Consider the following 25,633-nt stretch of genomic DNA (forward strand, 5'->3'; position numbering starts at 1 on the left):
AAGTTGCACCGAGCAATATAAAGTTGCACCGGCCAAAACAAAGTTGCACCAAGTGGAATATATGTGCACCAAGCGACATAAAGGTGCATCATGCTATATTAAGAAGCACCAAGTAATATCAAGGTGCACCAAAGGATGTAAAGGTGCACCAAGTGATAAAAAGGTGCACCAAGCGATCCTGTATATTTTATATGCACCGGTATAATAGGTATTTCTAAAACATTATTCTCTAAACATGAATTGTTCAGCTTTGTAGATAAGGATTAATCCTGGTGACCAATCAACTGATACAAGTATTTTTTAAACCAAAGTTTACGCAGTAAATGCCACATTACTTTTCGGAGCTAATTCGATGCTGCTCAAACTGGTAGAATTGGCAACAATCAATCACTAACCGGATGACACTTTTGTATAGTTGTATACATATATATATACATATTTTCTACTTGTTTATTGTTTTTCTAAACTGATGTGAAACATGCACATTAAACATGCACAATTCAATAGAAATCAGACACACATTTACTGTAGCAGTAAATAGTAATCATAAATAGACATGATGCTACCACCATACAACCCCGACCACATGTTTATGTGTTTTAATGATACTATAAGGACAACATTCTGAAATCCTTCCAAGGACCTAGGTGGACATTAGTGGCAAAGCTCTGTGTGATGCTTGGTGTAGTTTAAGGACAAAATTGTATTTCAGTATGTCAGATGTTGACACAACTTCAGATTATTCTGGATCGGTATCTTTGACAAGTTCTGATGAAGAAAGTGATGAAGAAACTAACAAATCACGGAATCATAAAGTAAAGTAAGTTGCCTACACACACATTACTTCTACCAAATTAGTTGTTATTTGCTGGCTACTATACAAATTAAGATTAACATGAACAATTAAGGCACACAACAGTTTTTCACCATCAATTAATTGCTGCTGAAAAATTAAACTGTTTATACATAACAAGGCAAAAATAAGTTGTTGTATTTTCTTGCAGTGATTCATCTGCTTTGTTGTGGACTGGAAATGGATCCAAAAAGTGCCCCCTAATTATATTTAGACCAGAGTGTCTGATAACAAAAGAGAGAAAGCTGAAAGCAATTGGAGGTTGGAAGGTTTTTGTTTCTGGTGTTGTTTACATATGTGCTTACTTTGTGTAGTATTTATTGTGTTTTTCCCAAGCCAGATAGGTGATACTGTGTCTTTAGAATTTTTGTTAAATATATTCTGAAAAGTCACTTTTTAAAAACTATTTTTTAAATTTGCATTGCTGTGTAGAGAAATATCATCTCACATACAAAATGGTGAAGACTGAAAGTAAACTGGTTCGATCCCTATTGTCCTCGTATGGATTTCATGAGGTAATCTTTCAATAGACACACTGTACCGATTTCACAAACATTTTGTCTTTTTTTGCTCACAAAACTGGTTCAAAATTTTTTAACACATTGACTGAACAACTTAGTAAGTCATATGTTTTCTGTGTTTTGTATGCAAAAGCAATAAAAGGATGTTTTGTGTTTCAGGTTCATCCAAACAGTGCAGATTTCAATTTAATGTGGACTGGTGCACATTTAAAACCATTCTCGTTAAGAAGCCTGCAAGATTTTCAAAAAGTTAACCATTTTCCGAGGTAGAAATCAATCCAGATTAGAATTAAGATTTTAAAAACCTGAATAGGATATGTAAGGTTTACAGCAATTTTAGTTTGTATCTATCCAAGACTTAAAGGTAAACTGTGTACTTCTTAAGTTTTGTTTTATTTGTCATGTTTACCATTACAGATCATATGAAATTACTCGCAAAGACAGATTGTACAAAAATATCGAAAGAATGTCTCACACAAAAGGCACCAAGCATTTCGATTTTATACCGAGAAGTTATTTAATGCCATCCGAATATCAAGAGTTTTGTGGTTAGTTATCACAATCTGTTGGTAGTGTTTTAGTAACAGGAGTACAGGACCTAACATAAATCACTTCTGTGTCATCAATTGCAAACTGCTTTGTTTTGCTATTAAACTAATATTGTGTACACTACATTAACCTTGTAAATAATACTGGTTTGGTGTATGAATACATTTTAGAAGAAAATAAATTTCATGATATGTTTTGAAACATATATATCCTTCAATAAATATTGTTTATGTTTGTGACAGCTGCATTTGTAAAGGAAAAGGGATCTTGGATTGTCAAACCAATTGCTTCATCTAGGGGTCGGGGAATTTATTTAATAAACAATGTAAGTTGCATTTTTCAGGTGTTTCAATTTGAGGCTTTTTGAGCCCATATGTGTTAGTAGATACAAGGTACAACTTTCTAAAATACTTCAAAAAAGAAAATCAAAGTAGGATTTGTTAAATAAATCAATTGTTTTCTGTATTTGCCTTACACTTATCTCATTTGGGAATAATAAAAACACATCTTAGTACATTACTACCGCAAAAAAGTATTGTTTCTTTCATGGTTCCATTCAAAGGACAATGTTTCAAAAAAATATTACTGCTACTATTTTAGCCAAACCAAGTCCCACTGGAAGATAACATAATGGTTTGCAAATACATCAGTAATCCATTGCTCATTGATGGCTTCAAGTTTGACATTCGTGTATATGTTGCTGTGACATCATATGACCCACTTCTTATCTACATGTTTGAAGAAGGATTAACCAGGTAATATGTACAGAACTGTCTTGTTTAAATGATATGCAAGCCAAATGTTGGACACCCCTGGGCTAGGGGAAAAGGTGAAAAATGTTGCATGTTGCACATTCTGTAGTATTAAAGCATTAAGCAAACCTTTATAATCTTCGCTTAGCTTTGTATCTCCTTGTAATATATCAACCTCCTTGGTTTGATTGATGCTCACTATAGTAAGAAACTAATATTGTTATGTACAGATTTGCAACTGTAAAATATGAAAAAACTAATCGGCATTTGAAGAACCAGATGATGCATCTAACAAATTACTCTATCAACAAAAAGAGCCATGATTATGTTCGGTATGTGGTGCCAGTTGGCGTAAAATTGTTCCAACACACTTTGCATTTATAACTATTGTTTTAGTTGTGAAGATCCAGATGTTGAAGATTATGGAAACAAATGGAGTATGAGTGCAATGCTGAGATATTTAAAGCAAGAGGGGATAGACACTGTTCAGCTAATGATGAAAATTGAAGCGGTGATAATAAAGTCCATTCTAGCTGCAGAACTGCCAATTGCCACAGCTTGTAAAATGTTTGTACCTCACAAAGAAAACTGTATTGGTAAGTGTGTTACCAACAGCCAGTGTTGTTGTGGGAATAGCATAACATTCATTTTTTAAGCAATACATCCAATGCCACTAAAAAACAATCTAAGACTAAAAAGTTAGTAAACTTTATTTTTTTAGAACTTTATGGTTTTGACATCTTGGTAGATGAAAACCTAAAACCATGGATATTAGAAGGAAATCTTTCACCATCCCTTGCATGGTAAATAAAAATGCTGATTTAAATTGCTGTATATATGCTACACTCAGTGGTTGGATCCAACTTTTTGTCAGCTGGTTCTATCACAAAAGTCATATTTTTCAGTCGGTTCTGTTACAAAAAGTCTGCAAACGGCCACACTAAAAACCAGCAGTCATCTCATGACGTACTTATGACACGACAATTTAACTTTTAGACAAACAATCACAAAAGAAAAATTACTACAATTATAAACATTAACACAATTTATAACTGTTACGAGCGAACTTGGCCACTGGACATTTTGAAAAACAAATATATATGTGAGCTACTTGGATCTCAAAAATCAGTCTATCAGATAAGATGCAAAAATCAATTGCCAGTAACAAGCAAAGCTAACTGGTTCGTGAGAAGGTTCTATAGAACTGCTGCGAACCGGCTGAATTCCACCACTGGCTAAACTATTTGTGTCGAAATGTCAGTCTTTTTACCCAAATTTGTATTTTCAGTGATGCACCATTGGACCTCAAAATTAAGTCAAGCATGGTAGCAGACTTCTTCAGTTTAGCTGGTTAGTATTCATTCGGTCAAATATGTATGAGACAATACAAAAAATAATTAGGTTAGGTGTACTGTTGTGCATTTAAAAACGTTCAAAGGTAGAACATAAAAACTATCTTACATTTTAGGTTTTTCTTGTGTTGACCCCATGACGAGAAAACAGACAAAGAAGCAATTGGATGTTATGCGGGTAATTACATATGAATTGCGTGAACATCAGCATTGATCACTTGCATAATATTGTCAATCTCTGAATTTACATTTTTTCACCAAGTTAAGTTCATGAAAATGAAATTCAATTTTTCCTGATGCAATTTCGGACTTTAGTCTTCCTGTCTACATGTATGGTCGTTAGAAAAATACATACCCCCATGTAAAAATTCTAGTTCAATTTCATCTAATCTCAGACTTGGTTTCGTAAAAACAAATAAAATACTTTTATATTTGTTAAAGCGGCCATATTCTGCTTCAAAAAGCTCGTCTGTTTCAAGTACAAGCATGTCAGCGGTATGTGAAGGCACTGTCAGCTGTTGTTGGTGTGCTGTAATAATAATTTGTTAGATTGCATGATGCAAACATTTGTGGTGTGGTAGCAACAAACAAATGCAAAGTGGGGAAGTTTTTAACATCACTTCTTTGGTTTCTGTTTTAAAATGCACCCATTCATTTTTGTGTGTGAGCTGATGTGATTGACAACTTGTTTGTTTCATTTTCTTGTTTCTTTAACTTCACACCGATTAACCACTGTATAGCTTAACTGACAACACGTGTAGCTTTTATTGGAGCACATGAACAGTCTTAAACACATTACTATTTTAGGTCATTTTGTCTGGTATTTCATGTCTTTTACTTGGTAAATAGTTATGATTCTTTTTAACTGCCGTACGTAAACACTTCACAATTTTCTTTTTTCAAAGTGAAATTTAAAGGTAGTTTGCTTAAGGTTTTGGAAAAACAGGGTTTACATGGTTTTTATATACATAATAAAAAAAGTTTGGTCCTCTGGACCACCACACCCAAAACTTTTTTTCAGATTTGCTCTTCATGTATGTATGTTCTTTACAGACTCATACCAAGAGGCCATCGTCCGCAGTTGGCTTTTCCAAAGATTCTGGGGGTATATCACCTGATGAGGCAAGGGTACTTAAAATTAGCAGGGAACAGTATCAGAGACGTGGGGGTTTTATCAGAATATTCCCAACCCCTGAAACATGGGAGCAGTATGGCTCATTTCTGGAATACAAATCAAGTCTAAACCATATGTTGGCTCAAAAACTCTTTCCAGATTTGTAAGTATTCTTTTTCCATTTTAAGATCTGTATTGCATTACAAAATCGGCATGTTGTTTTGTAGATCATTTTCTACAAAAACCATGGTAGGAGCATATTCCACTGCTGTAGCACGAATGAAAAACGTTGCAGCAAATCAGGTATTATGAAATATTTTTTTTAACTCTTTTTGTGGAAAAGTTTATGTAACATCCACAAAATTACTAACATAGATATTAGAGGGACGCCATCATTTGGTTGCCGAAAGGTCAATGCAGTATGAAAGAAAGTTGCTTTCACTGGAGTCATGCAAAAGAAGAAGGTCTCAGACAAGCCGTAGAAAGCAAAAGCAGAAAGATACACCAATGGGTATGTTATGCAAGAATGATGTGTTTGTTGTTTTAAAGACATTTCTGCAAATTATCCCACCTTTTTTCCAGGAGAAACTTTAAACATATTTTTTATTGTATTTAATATTCAATTATCTGTCAAATAACATGTAAGAATGTAATAACCCTTTTATCCCTAATGTCAGTTTTTAACCAATGTAGGCACAAAATATAAACATTTTTAATCCTCAGGTGTGGATACAAAATCAACAGCACAAGAAAAGTTATTAAAATCAACATTTGAAAATGGGGAAGAGAGCGAAAATGAGGCAACCAGTGTGGTTCCACCAACCAAAAGTCGATTATCTGCTTCTTCTCAAACATCTGATAAAACTGGAACAAGCAGCAGCAACTCCTCAGTTAAACCACAAAAACCTCCAAGTCCCAAAACACTTGCTAAGGAAAGGGATTTAAGCAAGTCAAGCAAAGATTCAGTAAAACAAGTTTCAGACAAGGGAGGAAAGACAAATAATTTAGGTGGGAAGCAGTCATCTGACTGTCGGGTATACATGTACAAAACTGACCAAAAGGAAAATAAAGGAAAAGCACAACCCAATGCCAATCAGGAAATGTCCCATGCTGTCAATGATTCAACATCACCCAAATCCTCAGATGATGACAGTTCAGCAAACACAGGAAGGGATAATCACACAAAACTTGAGTCTTTGATAAAACTAAATCTTAACAAGCCCAAAAAGAAGGCTACTAATGTTTTGGAAACTTTAAAATCGGGAGGAAATTTAGGGTAAATATCTTTTGTAATGAATTTAATCAGTTGTAAATGCAAATACATGTTTTTCCCCTTTTTAGAAAAATCCAAGCTAGACAAGCATTTTCATCATACTTGTCAAAAGTCCAACATCGACTGATGGTTGAATCAGAAAGTCGCCTCAAGGAAAGTGCTGAAGTTGTTCTTAAGCAAGAAGAACAAATGGTTTGTTGTCATCTTTTTGCATTTCTTGTCTTGAGTGTTGTTGCATTTTTTTTTCAAATTACCGTCTTTAAAATAAGCAAGATTTACAAACAATGTATTTAGATGATTTATCTTTCCAAATCTTTGCAATAACTTTAGGATTTGGTGATGAGATTTTTAAAACGAGCAGCAGGAAATCTTCGTCAACCCTTTTCAGTTGTTGTTCCAAGTCGTCGTCTTTCTTTACATGATCGCAAAAGAATTTTAGCTAAGCAGCTTGGTGATTTTGTACATGTTTACCACAAAGAAACTGAAGGCATGGAACAAAAAAGCCAATTGGGGTAAAAAACAAATACTTTGGACCCTTTCATGGGTATATCATTTTTGGCCATTTTTAGTTTACAGAAAGACATGTCAGAGAATCTTTTAAAGCATGGTGAAAGATATGTCGAAGATGATGTTTTTCGCACATTTGTTGTAAATGCATCTGAAATATCACTTGAGGAAGTACTTACTGCTTACACACAGAAAAATAAATCTGCTTCAGTATTTCTTGGTGCCAGCAAACCAAAGTCTGCACGAATTCGGTATGGAACTAGTCAACAAACTGTGACTAAATATGATTGTGTGGCAAATGATGCTGTTTTAGTTAATACAAAAAAGAAAATGGACATTATAACTAACATTGTTTTGTACTGAAAATTGATTTCCAGTTCATGACAGGCAAATTATGCCAAGTATATAAAATTAAGGCCTTCTTTTCATGTAGATCCAATCAGGAAGCATTGACTTCTGAACCCACGACTGTTGGATCTGGTTCTAATACCCATATTCCAAATAAGCTTTTCCAGAAAGGTTCTTCTGATGGCTTAAGCACAGTTTCCTCATCAGGGTCTTACACATTGGATGAAGGAAGTAAGCTAATTTTTTGAATATATTTTTTCAACTCAGTGTTATATGTCATTGCAAATTTTACTTCAGGTGAAGCAGCCACAAGTTCCTCTGCAATGTTGTCCCCAAGTAGCCTACACCATGAACCAATGTCATCATCATACACCTCTATGCAACATGCAGCCCTAGTGTATAGTGCCAAACTATCTCCATACAAAACTATCCAGTCACATCGAAGACCAGCAAGTGCCAAACCATTTAGCTCAATTTCAGGTGTGTAATTTTAATCTTAACTATGTTTCACAACTGTTTACATTACCAGAAATTATTCTGTAACACCCAAGCCATAAAGTCTTTTTCATAAACTTCTAAAATTTTTGTGCATCACAAATAAATGAAAAAAGTGCTGCAACCAATATTTTTCCCCAACAGTTTCATCATGCTTAAATGCATTTGTTTTACAGTCAGGATTTTCATTCCTATTCAACCTTACATGTTTTTGCAGGTCGAGGCAACAACTCAGGAAGGCCTGTATCAGCTTCAAGTAGAACTATGGGCAGTAGCTTGCATTATCAAACATGTAGGTGACTGTTTGCTAAACTCGAGGACCACAAGAGGCATCATATTTAAATGTGTTTGTGTGATTGTTCACATATTTTTTTGGTTTAGCTACAAATCATGAAGCATTGGCTGATGCACTTCAACGACTAACAGAAAAGCAAGCTGCTCGTCAGTACTCAGCTCCAGTACAACTAACTACACTAACCCACCACCTTTCAAATGTAAATTTATCAAATCTTGATTACCATCGGGGCCACCATCATCAAGGTAAGCATGCACCACATACACATTAGTGGGTTTTTCCTAATACAGGTTTCTCGGTCAATCAAGGGCCTTATAAACAGAGTAGCTAAAATGTTTTGTAGGAATGCATCGACAGGCAAATTCCCCAACAAAATCCACAAGCTTATGTGACTTAGCCTCATTTGATCCATCAGTGCAAAGTATGGTGGACCCAGGTAAAAAATAACTTCGGCGTTTTATGTCATAAAGACTATATATATACATCTGCTTCTTTTCAGCCCAACATGGCAAATTCTCATCGAATCTAAAAAAGGTGTCACAACTTGACAGTCATCCTGACCAACAGAAACAAAATTTTGTTGAAAGCAGTTTACAATTCCAACAAAGTAAAGCCAAACACCAGTCATTGATTGTCCAGGTAAGAAACACAAGTTTGGTAAAATTGTGAAACTTGCCTTTTAATTGATTTTATTGTAGAAAGACATGTCAGTTTTACATTTGTTGGCTTTAATTTTAAATTCAAGGTTTTACTGTCTTAATAAGTCAGTTTATCTACCCCACAGTAGTTTAGTACATTTGGAAAGAATCAGGGTTAAAGGTAATAAAAATCAGTGAATTTAGCATATAAAGCAGGCAGCATAACTCGAGATTTCAGATGACATGGCACATATACAAGCACTCTACAGCAGTCTGTTTCAAGCTGGTGAGCTTCCAACAAAGCAGTGCAAGATGGTGCACTCCCAAAGAGTAGCTCAGAAGTCAGTAAAAGAAACAAATAAAAAAGTCACTCATAAGACAGAAAAAGAAGCAAATAAAAAAGTAACTAATGTTTGACAGTTTGAAGGAAAGTTTGTGGTAACAAAGATTTTTAAAGCAGCTTTGATATGTATTCATGCTAATTTCTAGCCTAGATGAAATAAAGATGTGATTGATAGTAAACTACATATTTTAAAAATTTGATAGGTTTTTGACAGTTCACATGTTCCTTAGTGCAGTACTATATTGCTTTAGACTACAAAGTTAAAAAGAAAAACACTTAAAAAAGGTTTTGACAAAAAGTCAATGAAATAATTGCTCTTGCAGAACAATTCATTGGTAAATAGTCACTTTCCATCAAGTGGGAATTTGAGTTCAGCCAAAAGTTTTTCTCCGACAAAGGAGAAAACCAAGTCGAATATATCCTCATCACAACTTCATTCCAAACCACCCACTGTGCCAAGGCCTCCTGAGCAAGGAAAAACAATTGGTCGCCACCCAACATTCAGAAAAACAAATCCCCAGTATGCAATGCGATCATTCAATTTCTGTTATCACATGACAACAACTAAATTAGAACTATTTTGTTTTAGTGTTCTATCAACCAAGAATGGGCATGAAGAATCTGAGTCAAGCACTTTTTATAGCAGCATAAAGTATGACAGTCAGACTGGTGCAACCAAACAGTTTGAAAGGAAAAATACAAAATCATCAGGTAACAAAAGTCTTGAACTATTTCTGGTCAATTTTAGGGATGCTTAGTAAAGTCCTAAAATCAGGGGCATACCCACGTTAATTTTAAATTTAAGATACTTTAAGCTCTGTGGGTCGCGCTTTTTGTCAAAATTTAGGTTTGTTTGTTTTTGTATAAAATTAAACACATGTTTTTGAAATACGTTTCATAAAAAGACAATACCAGCCAGCTTCGGTACTGTTCTATGGAGACCGCTGTCTTTAAATGACGTAGAAAAAAGAGTTTTAACAAATCAACAAAAACGAAATGTGGTACACTGTTAAACGTAACCATTTCGCAGAAACCTTGCAAACTACTGAAGGGTTTAAACGGTCTTGGAAACCTTGACGGCATAAAAAGATTGTTATCAAAGTTGGAAGTTATAAGCGATGGAAATTTCCGTCAGTCAGCATCTTTTTTACCCTTAACTCAGCTGTGATTGTTAATTTTCCTAAAGGTTGACTTCGTTTACAAAACACGAAAAGATCTTTCTTTTTTCCAGTTAACCTAGTTACATTGTTGTTGTTTAGCAAAACAAAATTGTGTGTTTTTAGTGGTGTAACATGTTTATTTCGCATGCACTGTGCCAAAAATGTAAGTATAGTTCCTCGCATCGATGTTTTTGCCCCATGTGTCAAAGAAACATTCGTTGTATATTTTGTAGGCAAAAGCGAATGCACTTTTAGTCATAGAATGTGTTGAAAAACTGCTGCGATATGGTTGTTCGTAACTTGCTATTGTTTTGTAGTAAACTCACTCGTTAATTGACAAGTATCGCCAATACACATTTTTTCAAGTCTCGTTTGCTTTGTCAGCCAATCGGTTCCAAGGTTGTAAGTTCTAACCCTATCTCGATCGCTCGTGTCTTCTTGAGCTCCAACCCAGTGGTTCACGATGGGTAGAACGAAATTGAAGTCATCAAAGTAAAAAAGGTCAAATAAAAAATGGTTCAATGGGTTTTTAATTAAACAGGCTTGTGAGCACAACACGTTCAGGCGTTGCCCAAGGTCAACAATGAAATAAACAAATGAATAACTCTAACCTGACTTTAAAGGTTTTTTAACCTTTTCCGCTTAAAATTTAACAGTGTGTTTGTTTGAAGGAGTATTGCTTTTCCAGCGGTTTGATTATTATTAATAGTCGACGTTTCGACGTCCCATATAAGTAGCCTTCATCAGGATAATGACATATCGTTAAAGACAAATTTCCTATAATGCGACAAATGACACACAAAAAACAGCAGTAACAAAATCGTGCGACTTTAAACTTCCAACGGAGTGATAAAACAAATTTAGTGGTGCAAAAGCGGCTGATAACTTGTTGGTGGTGGCACAGTTTGCTAACGCATCATTCTTGGGCACATCCCTTTCGTACATGCTCTTTCCGGTGCGTAATTAAACTTCTACCCGTTTTGCCGATGTAAATTTCGTCACACTCTCCGCGCGGTATAGGCTACCATCTACACCAAACCACTTGTCCCAGTGGCATCTATTGGGTCTTTGGGGGTGCGACAACATCTGTCGTAGGGTGTTGACTGGTTTAACTCCAAACGATAGCCTACACCGAAATCAGGTCAGTCAACATACGACGGATTAGGCTATATATCGGTTAATCTTTGTATTTTTGGTAAAAGGTGACCAAAGCACGACGTTATTTGGACTGAATCTGTTTCAGTGAATCCTTCTCCTTCTTTATGGTCACGGAGAATCCAGTTGGGGTAGCCGTTTTACCGCAGGGCCTCGTTTAACCCCTGCGCAATTCCGTTTGCATCGCTGGGTCTGTGATTAAGCGTCTGGCCTGATCTTTTAAGTGCTTTGGCAACAGCTTTTTCTGGTATAGGCTAGTGCACGGTGGGATGTAAACTGTTAAAAGATGGTACTGGTCGGCTTGGTGGTAACCCACACACGCGTGAAAAGTTGTCCATCCGCTGCTTTTAAAATCTCTACATCAAATATAAGAAGTCTGCATTCTAATTCCATAGTAAATGCGATTCCTTTTTGCACATTGTTCAAATGACGCAGGAACGCTGTTACCTGGCGTTTATAAACGATACAAAATATATCACCCACGTATTTTTGATTTGGCAAAAGTTTGCAAAGCACGTTACCCCACAGACTCCATCACCATGTTGGCAACGGCCACCGACACAGGGGAATCCATGGCCGTGCTATACATTTCTTTGTGAAAAGAATCTTTGAATTTAAAGTAGGCTTGTTGCAAACAAATCTCAAGCCCCAGATGTATGTCGCAACATATCCACAGGGCTACACGGCGCCACAAGTTTTTCGCTGGTCTGGTCTACCTTTTACCCCTTGCCTACCGGTATTTAAATTGGGCTACTCTAAAATACGCAATCTACGCAAACTATACGCAATCTACTAAAAAAAATTAAATAAGATGTTGACGGTTAGGGCTATTAGGGTCAGGGTGAGGGTTTGTGATACAAATAACTTTATAATTTAATTTCAGATGCCTTTCAGGTCTAATTTTCTCACAAGTGTTAACATGCGGTACCATACAGTGTTTAGTACCACTCTCAACACATATTAAGCCCAAACTGGACATCTAAAACTAAATTATAGTGTTATTTTTATTATAAACCCTCACCCAGACCCTAAAAGCCCTAACCGTCAACATTTTTAAAAGTTGCATACGTTTTATAAGTAGATTGCGTACAGATTGCGTAGATTGCGTAGATTGCGTAGATTGCGTAGATTGCGTAGATTGCGTAGATTGCGTAGATTGCGTAGATTGCGTAGATTGCGTAGATTGCTTATTTTAGAGGAGCCCTTTAAATTGTGTTTGTTGTTCTACTAAATCTCTAATGTTGGCGCCCACTAGTGGCGTAATTAGGTTCATTGACTATTGAAAAACGAGAAAAATCTGCTAACACCTCACGTCAGTCGTACATTTAGCTTATTTTCGATAAGTGGCGCAAAGAGCACAAATCCTATTGAAAGCGGTATATCTCAAAATATGCTGATGGTTTGGGCTATTAGAATTGGGGTTAGGTATTATCATTAAAAATTTAATGCAACTAACTCAAAAAATTTTTTTTTTAATGTATTTTTTCAAAAACTTACTTCCCGGCCAACCCTACCCCTATTTAGTTGCTAAGTAAATAATTCAGCTCCTGCGTCACCTGTCAAAAATTAGCTAAATGTGGGGCTGACTTTAGTTATGGAGTTAGTAGCTCTACCATTGAACGGAGCCGACCATACCTATCCTGATTCCTGAGTCCTGGCACTACAAAGCATTGTTTTCATTAAATGATAATAAAAATAAAAACGACAAATCGTTAGAAATGTACAGCTACAGCTGTATAAATCGATTCTTTTGTGTTTAATTTTTGGCCATAGCATGCCGCACAGCACAGTATATACCATGTTTTTCTTTTCAAAAACCCAAACTTGTTCTTTTTTGATTATATACTATATAGTAATAACTATGATAGAGCAGCAGTACTTCTGTATCAGAAAAAGAACAGTTTTGTTGTCTGACTCTGATGTTTTGTGATATTATGTAAAAACATAGGTAATCACTAATCGTTGACACAAGTTGCAACTTGCAATCTATTAAAGCAGCGGTTCTAAAACTGGGGTCCGCGGTCCTTTGGGGGTCCGTGAGGCAATTTTTGGTGGACCACAAAAAGGTTGAAGTACTTCTATAATCTTATTTGGTGTCAGTTTGTGCCACTGAATTAGTTTAAAACTAAATTGAAGTAGAATCGACTGCCTCCACTTTACTCTCCCTTGCTAAAGAATAGCCTTTATTGCCTTGTCTGTGATGTCACAAGCTGTCTTTGGATCATTGTTACGCGCATTTTTGCATAACTGTCAAAAATCCTGCAATCAAATTTCGTTTTTCTGAAACACACATTCATGCTTAAGGACCGCAAACCCTCGAAATAAAGGCAAATGGACCGTTTTAAAAAAATTATGAAAAAGTTTGAGAACCACTGTATGTATTAGAGGAAAAGAAAGTGCAAAACACTTATGCATTATTTCCATATTTTTAGGAAAATTATAAATTTTTGTAAAATACATTTGAAGCTGTCAGTTGTTTGAAACTGTTCACTTACTTTCTCCACTTAATGTTGTATGGTTCAGTGTTGATTACCTCTAATAAAAATGTTTATTTCTTTTTAAAGTTTATGTAATACGGATCAATGAACTGGTTGCAGTTAATGGAAATTAAACATGTCACACAAACTTGGATATGTCAGAACCACAATCCTTTTTCAAGTTGTTTTTCTAATTTGTTCATCCACTATTAATGGTATGTACTTGCCGAGTATTTGAACTAACTGGATTTACTTTTGTTATTACAACCCCATAAACTGCTTTTTTCAGTTTTACTCATTGCAAATAAAGAACTTTTTATTTCTATTATAGGACTATCAGAATTTACTCAAATAGAACCCGATAAGGCAGTTACAGTTTTTCAGGATTCTATAGAGGTAAGAAAAACACTGAAAATTATCAAAAACCATTTTTTTAGTTTAAAACCTATGTTTTTTTACTGTAGAAATCTGGTGAGCCATTGATCATAAACAGTCATTCACATACATTAAAATGTACATCATACATTTTGTCATGGAAGTCACCACAACAGTCTCAAGCAAATCGATATTACATCCGATACAAACAGGTTGGTTGTAAAAAATGCTGAACTGATTTATTGCTGCAGAAAAATAGTTTTTGTGCACTACCATTTTTGTCTAAAAATGCTATGCTGTTTTAGGCTTTGGTGAGTGTCAATGCTTCAAAAGAGGCCATGGCTTGGAGATATGTAACTTTGCTTGGAAACATCACTCAACATGCAATAAATGACCTGAACAAACAAAGCATTTACCAGGTTGAGATAATATGTGGAATGCAAAATTCTGTTTACACCAGACCAGTGATGTCATCTTTCAGAACTGGTAAGATACTACATTGGCTTGGTTTCTAGTATAAATTTTGTTGTGTTGTCTCCAATGTTGTCTTTTTACACTGTTGTAATTATATTTAGGTTGCCAAAACTCTGTCAATTCCGGGGGAACTGTTTCTGTGACAATGCGTCCACTTTTTGGTCCTGAAAATGTTCCACAGGATGTGAATAAAGTAAAAGGTGGCAGCAATCTGTCTTGTTTTGTATATTTTGCTAAATATTGTTTACTAACTGTGGAGTAACTGAAACATCACACTGTTTGGGTGAAAAGAAATAATTACTTTTGCAACATTTCTTGCCCCAAATGGGGTTTTGTACAAAGAAGTTTTTAAATGCACCAAATCCAGGTAGCCACATACTGGTTAATCACATAATCTGTTTAATTGTATTGGGGTTGTAAATCTCAACAGTAGTCATTTGTTAAGAAAATGTCCAGTTAATCACATAAAAAAGCTTGAATAAATGGTTATGCAATTGTTGTTTGCAATTTCTCAAGTACAAAGTATGTAACATATATTTTTTCTGTGAGGACATTGGAGTTTATTGCAATCTATTTTCAAGAATATAGTAGTTATGATAAACATTGTCAATGGATGGTTTTATAATCTATTGCAAAATATTTAGTTCCAGAAGCACCAACATTGACAGCAAATGGAATATCTCAATCTGCTTTAACGTTGTCATGGCTAACTCACCCAAATGATGATCCTCACATTACAGAGTTTAAGGTTTGTGTTTTTCGTTGTTGAGTACAAATGCACTGATCTCCTTGCATTTGAATTTTATTTACCTCAGATTGAAATGAGAATAAGTGGAAAAGGAAAAAATTGGCGTGAAAAAGTTTCTCATATAGAACCCAACATGCGCATCCAGAATATTACGGGCTTGAAGAAAGGTGGGTTTCAATCACAGATTTTGTTTTGTTGCATTCTGAACCTAGAACTAAGTTATCATGAGTTAAGAAATGGTTCTGGTTAAATGCATATTGTGCACAACTGATAAGCTTGTCAACTTGGAATTGCGATAAAAAATCATATGTAAATCATTATTAACAGTGTAACGGGAACTTGGCCGAATGGCCTGGCACGCCTGACCCATATACAAAACCTGATCGGGTTTCGTCCCCGGGAGTATCCTGGGTTCGAATCCTGTGAACAACAAAGGGCAATTTTCAGTTCTCAGGCTGCCGCCTGATTGTTGAAAAATACAATAAAAAAAAAATAACAGTGTAACAGTAAAAATAGGAAAATTCCAATTTCATTGAAAGCTTGTAAAGTTTGTTTGATTAATAGGATTTTTTAAAATTGCTGTATGGAAGTGTTTGTAACAAGCACGTTTTTGGTTTGCTGTGTACATATTGACCTTTTTTGTAGGTTTGGGCTACAAGTTTCGGATTATTGCTATTAGTGATAATGGCGAATCTGCTCCATCACATGGTGTTAAATTTTTTACTACATCCCATAATACTGTACATCCACCGCTTAATCCACCAGAGATGTTGCATGTTGAAATCAAAAATGCTTCATATTTATGCATACAAGTGGAGGTCAGTATTGTTAGTTGTAAATTTTAAATACTTTTTTTTAATGTTTTTTATTATTATTTATTGCTGTCTCAATACTTTGTTTAAAAAGTAATTTTGAAATATTACACGAACATAATGTGCAAATTCGTAAGTCATGTACCTTTGCAACCAAAAACTTTTCAATGAGTAATGTGAAAAATGAATTTAGTTGTGTGTGTTCGGTTACAACTTATCAATTTCAATTAACATTTGTACCATTATTGTTTCTGTTTACAGAAACAAACGGAAAACTATTATAAACTAATTTGCACCTGTATATATTTTAAAAATGTGAAAACGGGTATGTGGGAAAAATCAATAGATATTTACCACAAAATCTCTAGCATTTTTCAAATATTTAACAAAAAAGATTTGACTAACATGTTATTTGTTTGCAGGATTTACAGCAAAAGTCTGATATTGAAGGGTACTTTATCCGACTGGTCAAAAACAATGTGGTTCTAAAGCCAAAACACGCATCTGTAAACAAAAATGGAATCTGTGTTACATTAGTGTTTAAACCTGAACTGCAATATTCCTTTCAGATCCAGGTTTGTGACCTTTTATGGTGATTTTAACCTTGTATCAAATTGTTTGACTTACTTTGTTGTAGAGTTACAATGTCCATGGAAGGTCACCTTACTCAGAAGATATTTTTTTCAAACTTCCAACTGGTTACAAAAGCAAAGTTTACACCATTTTAAACTTAGCCTCTGATGGGAGTAATGTGAATGATATCATTTACAACAATGATGGATATAATGCAGAAAATGAAGGTTGGTGATATAATGGTGCAGATTCATAGAAGTCTGTTTAGTTACACATATTGTGAGTAGTTGTAAATGCATGTTGTTGTACATGCTTCGGATTAGTTGTACCAGGGGTATGAAACATGTACTTTGCAGGCAAAGTGTGGCCTATTTGATAAGGTAGTGTGGATGTTGATTTTAAATAAAGTGGGGCTCGCTAAACTATTAAATGCAGTGCAAGCAAGAGATACTAATTCCTGCTATTACAGATAGAATCACTTTTGACTTTTACTGTATAACTCAATTTAACCATGATTTGTATGCAACAAAGTAAAACAGACTTTTGTTACTTTATTTTGTATTTTACAGATTCAATAAGCATTGCACAATATTCCCCTCTAGGGGAAATGTCTCAAAGAGATATTGCAATCCTTATTGCTGGATTAGCTATGGTTCTTGTGATAATTGTCTTGGTGATTTCTGCAATAATATACAACAGAATGAGAATACAGGAAAAGAAATCAAATGGCGCTTGTGTGGATACAAAGTTACCATCAAAGTAAGTAAACTAATGTGATGAAAAAAATGGGAAAATTTAGGTATTTTTCAATACAATAAATCTATATTTTTAGACACTACCCACCGTCCCCAAACCTTTATCAAGCAAATCAATCCAACAACAGCTACTACGGCAGTTCACGCAACCATGATGAAATATGCAGACAACATGCACCAGCTTGTAGGCAATTCAATGCTAGCCCATACCTAGATGAAGACTTTCAACATTGTGGCAGTCGAACTGCCCCTTTGTGGTGGGTAAGAGGGGTGGATGGGGAATTTTGTCACATCGTACCCAAAGATGCTACAAGAGGACCGAATGGCTTGCACACTGCCAGACCAGTTGTTTCTGATCAAACTGTAGCTAACATCCCACCAACTGCTGAAGAAGCTGGAGAAAGCTCAAATGATGTCAAATGAATTTTGTGTTTTTGTAAATGCTGCTATTTTTGCATTCGATGTTATGTATTTGTTGCAAATCCGATCCAAACTACTTTTTTGGTGCATTTTTTCTTTCATATATCTTACCATGGTCCAAAATGCAGTACATTTTTTATCTATGTTGCTGAGAAAGCTGGGTTCTTGTTTGCATGCTTCATTAGTGCTTTATGTTTTTTTCGTTTGATGCCTCCTGATGTATATTTTTTTGCCTTGCCTCCTGAATTTTGATTCTATGTTGATTTACACCCACACTTACTTTTGAAGCAGTGTTACACTTTTGGATATTAAGCTGCTGGTTAGCCTAATCAGTTATACACAAACTGTTGTTTTTCAACTCCACATTTAACATAAAAAACAAATTTTGGTTAGCTGATATGACATACATTACACAATTAGACATATCTGTTGTGATTTAAAATATATTTTAGTTTTTTAAGTTTTATGAAAAAAGTTTTTGTTTAGTTACAAATATTGACAATACTTTTAAAATGTGCTTTTTAAGTTTTAATGCATATTTTACCGATATGGTGCTGTACGTTGTTGCCAATCAATATCCATTTTATTAAATTTTACATAACTACAGTCAAGTGATTTTACACACTTTTTGTATGTCTGTCGCAGTATTTGGTCTGATCATTACTCTTTTTTACCTACAACTTTTGCATTATTTGTATGGATTACTTGTCATTACACTTACGATTTGTAGCAGTTTGTGATTGTTTAGCAGTTGGTGATATTCTACATCGTATGGATCTGTTAAAGGGACTTGGTTTTTGTCGTGTAAACATGAGCTTAGTTTTGAAATGAAACATCATAATCTTATAAGTGGTAATACTTTAGATTGAGGTGTAACCCCCAATAAAACTTAAAAAAGGAAATAAAAAAATGAAAGGATTTCATGCGACGTTCATTGTCAATTTCACAAAAAGCGACACCATTGCCCCAGACATTTCATCTGACTGCTGTCATCTCAGTATAATTTCGAAAATTTGGCAGATAGTTGGTAACAAAACTTGTTTCTAAAATACAGGACTATAGCCGTTGGCCGAAGCACGGCAGGCAACATCATATCTTATATGTAGTTAAACAACTTTATTCGGCAAAAAATCAATTCTCCCAAACTACCCTATGGTACAAAAAACATATAACTTAGTGATCATCGGATTTTCTCGTATCTAGGCAACACTAATGTTGTGGATACGCGCTGTCATGCCTGAGTAATCAGTATGAGCAGATGTGTGTCAATGTGTAAATAGCTATAACACCGCAGATTATCTCACGGGTTGTGCGCATTTTACAACCAACGAAAGAATGTTTTAATGTGTGATTACAGTAGACAACGAAAAAGTTATTTAAGGATGTGACATACAAGAAAATAATGTTTTTCGAACAGTATAGATTTTTGCGATATGTGACTCGTGCATCATGTAAAATGTGTTGTAAAGAATACGTTTTTTAATTTTTTTAAATGCCAATGATACGAAACATATATTTTACCACTAATATATGTTATAGTGGCTAACAAATACTGGCAGATCTAGAGAAAGGGGGAATCAGGGTTTCTTTAGGCAGCTTTAGATGTGGTTCTATGACAATTTGCAAAATTGTATTAATAGTACATAGTTTAACTTTCTGTGCACACCTTTTCGACCATGTATGTACATTTATTAGCCTATACTATCACAAAACTCAGGAAAGATTTGTTTAGCTGGTAGCATTTTAGTAGTGTAGAACAGACTTTTAAAGCTTTCAGGTTATCCAAAATAACTATTAGTTTATTCCTCATAAAGAAGACCGTAAAACAATAACTGAAATAGTTTTAAGTACTTGACAGTACCAGAAAGGTACAAAAAATCATGTCATACAGAGGATTGCACAGGATTAATGTGAATGGAAATGATGATTTGACGAATTTTGATTATCATCAAACTTCTCCAAATTCAAGGATTATTTCTGAGGTAACTAACAAAAGTTAAAACTTTAGAAACAGTATGGTAACTTGTGAAACAAACAAGGAATTTTAGGAAGTGAAGCATATTTTCTTTTAAAAAATTCAGGTGCCATTTACCTAGAGTTTTGACGGTCGATATATAATACCATATTTTTATTCCACAGCTTCATGCAAAAGTGAAATCCTACAAATCGGAATTAGCTAAGAAAGATGAACTCATCAATGAACTCTCTTCCATGTATGTTAAAATAATTGAAATGTTGTTTTCACTTTAGCTGTGTCAATGGCACAGAACCAAATGCATTATAGGGTTGTTCTGAAGTTGTAATTGTTTTTAGGTCTCCTAGAATTTCTCAGCTATATCCTGTTAATACCCATGTAAGTATAAGCTGTGATTCCATTTATACATGGTTTGTATACATGAATTCACATGCTTTTTTGTCCACTAGAATGCAGGAGCATCACATAAATGGGAGGATTCAAGAGCAAGTCCAACATTTCACAGTGATTCAGCTGCTGAGCTTTCAAGGTTAAGGATGAAGAACGAAAATTTGACAACTGAGGTAAACAAACATAATCCTTTCCTATAATTAAACTTACATCAATCTGTATTGAAATTAAAGAATGTAAACATCTTGTATTTTGATATTAGGCCACATATGACAACCTGAGAAAAGTATCAAAAAGTTTTTGTTTATCTACATAACCTCATAAATATAAAAACAAAACCACATATTCATTAAAAACACACATTAATGTTTTAATGGTCAATTGGCATAAGATTATGGATGCTTTTGAACTGGCCATACAGTTATTTATAGACAACCACTAAAATCAAGTGCTAGTTCAATTGGTTAAAACAAGAATTTTAGTGTTCCTAATTTTTGGCCAAACGTAGATAGCCATCATTTATTAAACTGTCTAAAGATTACTCGTTGTGGCTTACCATTCTAACTGTACATTATGCCACCATAAATTGTAAGTTACATATTGTGATGTTAAAAAACAAATGTGAGTTGCACTAATATGTTGATTTGTAATGTCTACAAGCAAAATAATATGGAACACGATTTGTATCAAAATACAGAGGGTTAAAAAAATCCCAGCATAACATTAAAAAATGTAAGCTGCCTATAATTATCTCGGTTTTTGAATTGTAACCACACAAACAGTAGGGTACAAACTTTCAAACACACAAATTTGTCACTGTGCTTTTCTTGGCCCAGCAATTAGCAATCAACATAGATTCCAAGTTTACAACCAAAATAGTTCTTTATGTATTAATTGTCAAAATAAAATGTACTTCAATTTTGATATTACTGTATTTTTTTTTCAGCTGATGGAATGTGAATCTAAACTTCATTTAAAAGACAAGTATCTGCAAGAGTTAAAATCTAAAATTGAAGTTATGAATGAGAATGCACAGAGACAAACAATTACCATACAGGTTGGAGAATTTGGTATTAAGTGATATGTGAAAGAACATTAATTTATGTAAAAATATGTTGAATAAACAGAGATTGGTTAAACACACAGTGGTGCAAAAAAATGCAGTACAATTGAAGATATATATTGCTACTGCATTGAAACCTAAAAATAAACCACAATTGTATTCAGACATTGCAAGAACGGGTACAAGCTGCTGAAAGTCAAACTGGTATGTTTGAGCATGCAACCACTCGTGGCTCTGCTACCATTGAAAGATTGCAAAAAGACAACAGAGAAGCTCAAGAAAGAATCTTAGAGTTGGAATCAAGACTAAGGTATGACATTATGTGGTATGTGTTATAATATCTTTACTGTTAAACATCAAACGATCAAAATAAAGTGTCATTGCTATACTTCTGTTTCACATCAATTTAGCCGGGAACTTTTTTTCAATTTTAGTTTACTCCACTGGAAGTAAAACTGCCCAATTTTTTATATTCACATATATGTTAACTATTGTGGGAGATATACTAATGCAACTCTACTATTCTAGAAACCATGCAGTTGTCAATGAGGAAACACAACAAACTGCAGATGCAAGCAAGCGGAAACTGAAGGAAGTTGTATTGCAAATGGCAAATGCGTTAAATGCTCCTTTTGATGAGAGCTCAGGGGATGATGTGACGAGTTTAATTGAAATGGTTAATAGCATTCAGTAATTCAGCTCAGTAATATTACATTACTACAACATTAACAATGACTAGTGTTATAGCTAGTGATGGGACGATACCAGGTTTTGAAGCGAGTACCAATACCGAGTATGAGTACCACATGTATATACTTTCGATACCGATTACCGTGTACTTAAAAATAGTGTTGTACTTAGTTGTGTATCACTGGCTAATTTATCTGCCATGACCGGGGTTCAGGCGCGCACACACGCATGCAGAAAAATGTAATCTCCACCTAATAGCGAAAAAATATACGTAACCTGGCAGAATTTTTTCCCGATTTTGAGCTGTCCGAAGCAAATATTGGCAAAAAGTTGCCCGTATTCTTATGGTGTAAACCGGCCTTGGGTATCGAACGTTGGTATCGAAAACTGAGAAAAAATCATTCGATAACGAGTCATGGGTACTCGTCCCATCACTAGTTATAGTGTTGCACAGTTTTGTCAGAAACTGTTTTTTTTTGTAGGTCAAAGAACTTTCACAGGAGAAAATTTTAACGGACAGCAAGATTGCAACTCTGGAGGATACTTTAAATGCCCACAACCTTGAAACTAAAGCTAGCAGAGAAACCATTATGCGCCTTGTGTCCGAAGTGGGCAAAGAACAAAAAAATGCCTCTGAAACTAATTATATGTTGGAAAAGTTTAAAAAGGTAAAAGTTTACTAGTTTCTAAAAATATAAATGTACGTATTATCATTTTGTAATAATAGTTCAAACAGTTCAATGTGTAAATTTGTAGATGTAAGTAGATAAAACGGTTGCCTTTGTCTTTCAGGAAAGTGAAGATTTTCTCACCAAACAAGAATGTATGGAGCGTGAAAATGATTTGTTGAAACAGCGCATTCAAGCTCTGGAAAAAACTATTGACTCTTCACGTGAAGAATTGATTCAAACAAGAAACAGGGTAAACAGCGGAGTAATAACTTATACTTACTGTTTTCCTGTAATTCAAATTACAATGCATATTAATTAACAAAGTAGCCCAACACTTACGAAACAATCACTTTTTCTTTATGTTTCTAGGCCGTAACATCAACAGATGATGCAAAACGCCTAAATCATGAGCTCAGTTCATCAGTGTCAGAATTTGAAGTTTTTAAAGAAACAATGGCAAAGGTAGAGTACCTAGTTAAATTTAGGTTGTAGCACATTTGTGTAACAAACTAAAAACCTTTGGTGAAATTTGTAAATTACAGCTCTTGAGCAACCATCACTTTGAAATTGATTCAACTGAGGAAAGCATAAAGAACCGGATCAAGGAGTTAGTTACCAATGAGCGAGAATACAAAATGGTATTTAACTATTTTTGGCACTCTAACTATACTTTTTTGCTTCATTAGAAAACCTACATTTTTTACAATTTTGAACAGAAAACCGATTCTCTAAATGGAACTGTTGGTGAGTTAAGCAAGCAATTGGAACAACAGTGTGAAATATATCATGATACAATTCGCCGTGCCAAATCAGCTGAGACATCAACATATCAACATGAGAGCAAACTAAGAGATTTGGAAAATGAATTAATTTCCGGAAATATTCTGCAGGACACACTAAGAAATGAAAAAAATAAAGTGAGTCTCTATTATTTGCTTAATTCCTGAAACCAATATGTATGATTTTTATTTGGAGTAATAGGTGCAAAAATGTAGACTGCTTTTCTCATAGAAATTTGTGTAAAAGCATTTGACTTTTTTATTTTTTTCAAGTACATGCAATTCCTTCAACAAATGTCAGATGCAATGGGAATGACCAGTATGTGTCTAGATGTTGGTTATGACATGAATACGGACAGCTTAATAGCAAGAGCAAGGCAATTAGCCAAACTTGAATCTGATGCTCTAGTACAAAAAACATCCACAAACCACAATCTTCACAAAAAAGTGTGTTATAATCAGTTAGTAAATGTACCTTTATGCTGCTGCTAGTTTATGTTTGTTGTTTTTTAATTTACTGTAAAAATCATAATTGTTGAACGTAGCCAGATTTAACGTAAATCGTAACTTTTTAGATGAAGTTACTAAAGGAACAACTTCAAAGCAAAGAATTACACATTGAACTGCTGAGGAAGAAAATAGCACAACAGGATGAAAAGGAGCACACACGCTCGGCACTTGCAATTGATCGTGATGATGCCATTATCACAGTACAAAAACTGCAGAAAAAAGTTGAAAGACTACAACATGCTCTGGGAGATGAGCGTGTCAAAGTTACCCAACTTAAAGCACAGCTTGCAGACACAAATCAACTGAAGGTTTGTGTTCATTTAGCATGTTATGTCAAATTAACTTTAATCATTTTAGCATTAAACTATTTTATTTTGAGCAGATTGTAACTTTGGACCAAAGAAAAAAGATCGATGATTTATCAACATATGTTGACAAACTAAGCACAACCAAAGATCGCCAACGGCAAAAATTGTCATGCCTCAAAAAAGAATTAAAGATGACTGAAAATGATGCAGGAGAACATTCATCAACCCTAAAAATGCAACTGAATGCATTGACAAATGACCTGAAATCCAACAAGTCTTTGCTTGATGAAGTGAACCGCAGAGAAAAACAGGTAAATCAATATTTTTTAGCAGTCTATTTGGAAGTAAAATCAAAAACTAAAACTGAAACTATCTAAAGTCAATCAGAGATCCATAGTTTGTTCATTTTTAGAGAAATTTTTAATGTTAGAATTTTGTACATTATTTCTTGCAGTTGGTTGATTTTCGGGAAGTGGTAGCTCGAATGCTTGGGCTCGACGTGACAAGTTTAGCAATACCTGATTATGAGATTATTTCTCGACTTGAGAAGCTCATTCGCAACCATCATATTGGGGCAGCTGCAGGAGCAGGTTTGGATCGTTCATTGGAGCTAATGAATCAAAGGTTTGCAGCTGGATATGAAAATGAAATAAATCCAGTTTATCATCCTCAACCTCCATTGACAAGAAGCAGGACAGCAAGTCCAAGAAAACATCATCACCATCGCTCACGCTCTATCTCACCAGTTCGATACTAACAATTTTTAGGATGTTTTCACAGTTACTTAGTGAATGATAACTGGATAAATATCATGTTTTATTGGAAAGTAAACGTTTTAAATTTCATGTAAACTGTGAATTTATCATATTTTAAAAACTTTGCACTTTTTTGTGATTAATCAGCTGCATACAAATTGTGTTTTCATTTGTAACTTTACTAATGTTGTTTCGATCCAATGTTTGTTTTGTATCTTTGCAAACCTGCACGTCTTTAGCATTTGAAGTAGATTTAGTTGCTTATAAAAGTTGGTTTTCTGTAATGTAAATCATAGATTGTGTACAGTAATTCAAGTTTTCTCAGTAGAAATGCACATGTGTTTGTGTTGTTTAATTACTATTGAGTAGAAAAAATAAAATTTGCACTTACTTCAATCTTGTGAAGTGAAAAAGTGAAATTTTAGGAAAATATAACTACGTTTTAGACCTAACATTTACTGTGAACTTTTAGGAAAATAAAAATACGTTTTAGACCTAACCCT

At 34.5% G+C, this 25,633-nt stretch overlaps 3 protein-coding genes across 6 annotated transcripts; all 3 read left to right on the plus strand.

Moving 5' to 3' along the window:
• Positions 1-508: 508 nt before the first annotated feature.
• Positions 509-10,570, plus strand: LOC145220609 (tubulin polyglutamylase TTLL5-like). 4 transcript variants are annotated; one of them, XM_080087809.1, is made up of 30 exons: positions 509-647; positions 713-820; positions 1,005-1,114; positions 1,286-1,368; positions 1,534-1,640; positions 1,792-1,922; positions 2,166-2,248; positions 2,524-2,678; positions 2,906-3,007; positions 3,072-3,271; positions 3,397-3,478; positions 3,964-4,025; positions 4,144-4,205; positions 4,469-4,522; positions 5,081-5,304; positions 5,369-5,444; positions 5,517-5,652; positions 5,865-6,417; positions 6,483-6,606; positions 6,745-6,926; positions 6,984-7,172; positions 7,355-7,500; positions 7,567-7,749; positions 7,982-8,056; positions 8,146-8,304; positions 8,403-8,495; positions 8,559-8,698; positions 9,364-9,560; positions 9,630-9,751; positions 9,946-10,044. In XM_080087809.1, exons 2-30 carry the CDS (start codon positions 714-716, stop codon positions 9,996-9,998), a joined length of 3,990 nt encoding a protein of 1,329 aa, XP_079943935.1. In that variant the 5' UTR covers positions 509-647; position 713; the 3' UTR covers positions 9,999-10,044. The 4 variants fall into 4 exon arrangements, with proteins under 4 accessions (XP_079943935.1, XP_079943938.1, XP_079943945.1 ...); XM_080087812.1 differs by lacking the exon at positions 9,946-10,044 and adding an exon at positions 10,071-10,570 and having other exon boundaries at positions 509-820; XM_080087819.1 differs by lacking the exon at positions 4,469-4,522 and having other exon boundaries at positions 509-820.
• A 3,352-nt stretch (positions 10,571-13,922) lies between these two features.
• On the plus strand, positions 13,923-18,718 carry LOC145207093 (cell adhesion molecule-related/down-regulated by oncogenes-like). Its single transcript, XM_080078586.1, has 12 exons — positions 13,923-14,047; positions 14,164-14,228; positions 14,297-14,419; positions 14,513-14,693; positions 14,783-14,881; positions 15,326-15,429; positions 15,497-15,596; positions 16,075-16,247; positions 16,664-16,816; positions 16,879-17,041; positions 17,384-17,573; positions 17,647-18,718. Exons 1-12 carry the CDS (start codon positions 13,969-13,971, stop codon positions 17,990-17,992), a joined length of 1,776 nt encoding a protein of 591 aa, XP_079934712.1. The 5' UTR covers positions 13,923-13,968; the 3' UTR covers positions 17,993-18,718.
• A 1,044-nt stretch (positions 18,719-19,762) lies between these two features.
• On the plus strand, positions 19,763-25,526 carry LOC145229714 (coiled-coil domain-containing protein 170-like). The gene is made up of 16 exons (XM_080095049.1): positions 19,763-19,971; positions 20,129-20,202; positions 20,303-20,342; positions 20,414-20,527; positions 21,301-21,411; positions 21,582-21,727; positions 21,946-22,093; positions 22,590-22,775; positions 22,900-23,028; positions 23,148-23,240; positions 23,321-23,416; positions 23,495-23,695; positions 23,831-24,004; positions 24,133-24,375; positions 24,450-24,686; positions 24,830-25,526. The coding sequence occupies exons 1-16, from the start codon at positions 19,870-19,872 to the stop codon at positions 25,130-25,132; spliced, it is 2,397 nt and encodes a 798-aa protein (XP_079951175.1). The 5' UTR covers positions 19,763-19,869; the 3' UTR covers positions 25,133-25,526.
• The last annotated feature ends 107 nt before the right edge of the window (positions 25,527-25,633 follow it).

The sequence above is a fragment of the Phallusia mammillata genome, chromosome 1 (assembly GCF_965637545.1).
Source record: "Phallusia mammillata chromosome 1, kaPhaMamm4.hap1.1, whole genome shotgun sequence".
NCBI classification, from domain to species: domain Eukaryota; kingdom Metazoa; phylum Chordata; class Ascidiacea; order Phlebobranchia; family Ascidiidae; genus Phallusia; species Phallusia mammillata.

Excerpts from the sequence above, each read along its gene's own strand:
- LOC145220609 (XM_080087809.1), top strand. The coding sequence starts at position 714 with ATGTCAGATGTTGACACAACTTCAGATTATTCTGGATCGGTATCTTTG. Across the intron at positions 1,115-1,285 it reads AAAGCTGAAAGCAATTGGAG|AGAAATATCATCTCACATAC; the intron begins GTTGGAAGGTTT and ends ATTGCTGTGTAG. Across the intron at positions 7,173-7,354 it reads CCAAAGTCTGCACGAATTCG|ATCCAATCAGGAAGCATTGA; the intron begins GTATGGAACTAG and ends CTTTTCATGTAG.
- LOC145229714 (XM_080095049.1), top strand. The coding sequence starts at position 19,870 with ATGTCATACAGAGGATTGCACAGGATTAATGTGAATGGAAATGATGAT. Across the intron at positions 21,412-21,581 it reads GACAAACAATTACCATACAG|ACATTGCAAGAACGGGTACA; the intron begins GTTGGAGAATTT and ends AATTGTATTCAG. Across the intron at positions 24,376-24,449 it reads CAGACACAAATCAACTGAAG|ATTGTAACTTTGGACCAAAG; the intron begins GTTTGTGTTCAT and ends TATTTTGAGCAG.
- LOC145207093 (XM_080078586.1), top strand. The coding sequence starts at position 13,969 with ATGTCACACAAACTTGGATATGTCAGAACCACAATCCTTTTTCAAGTT. Across the intron at positions 14,048-14,163 it reads TTGTTCATCCACTATTAATG|GACTATCAGAATTTACTCAA; the intron begins GTATGTACTTGC and ends TTTCTATTATAG. Across the intron at positions 16,248-16,663 it reads ATTTATGCATACAAGTGGAG|GATTTACAGCAAAAGTCTGA; the intron begins GTCAGTATTGTT and ends ATTTGTTTGCAG.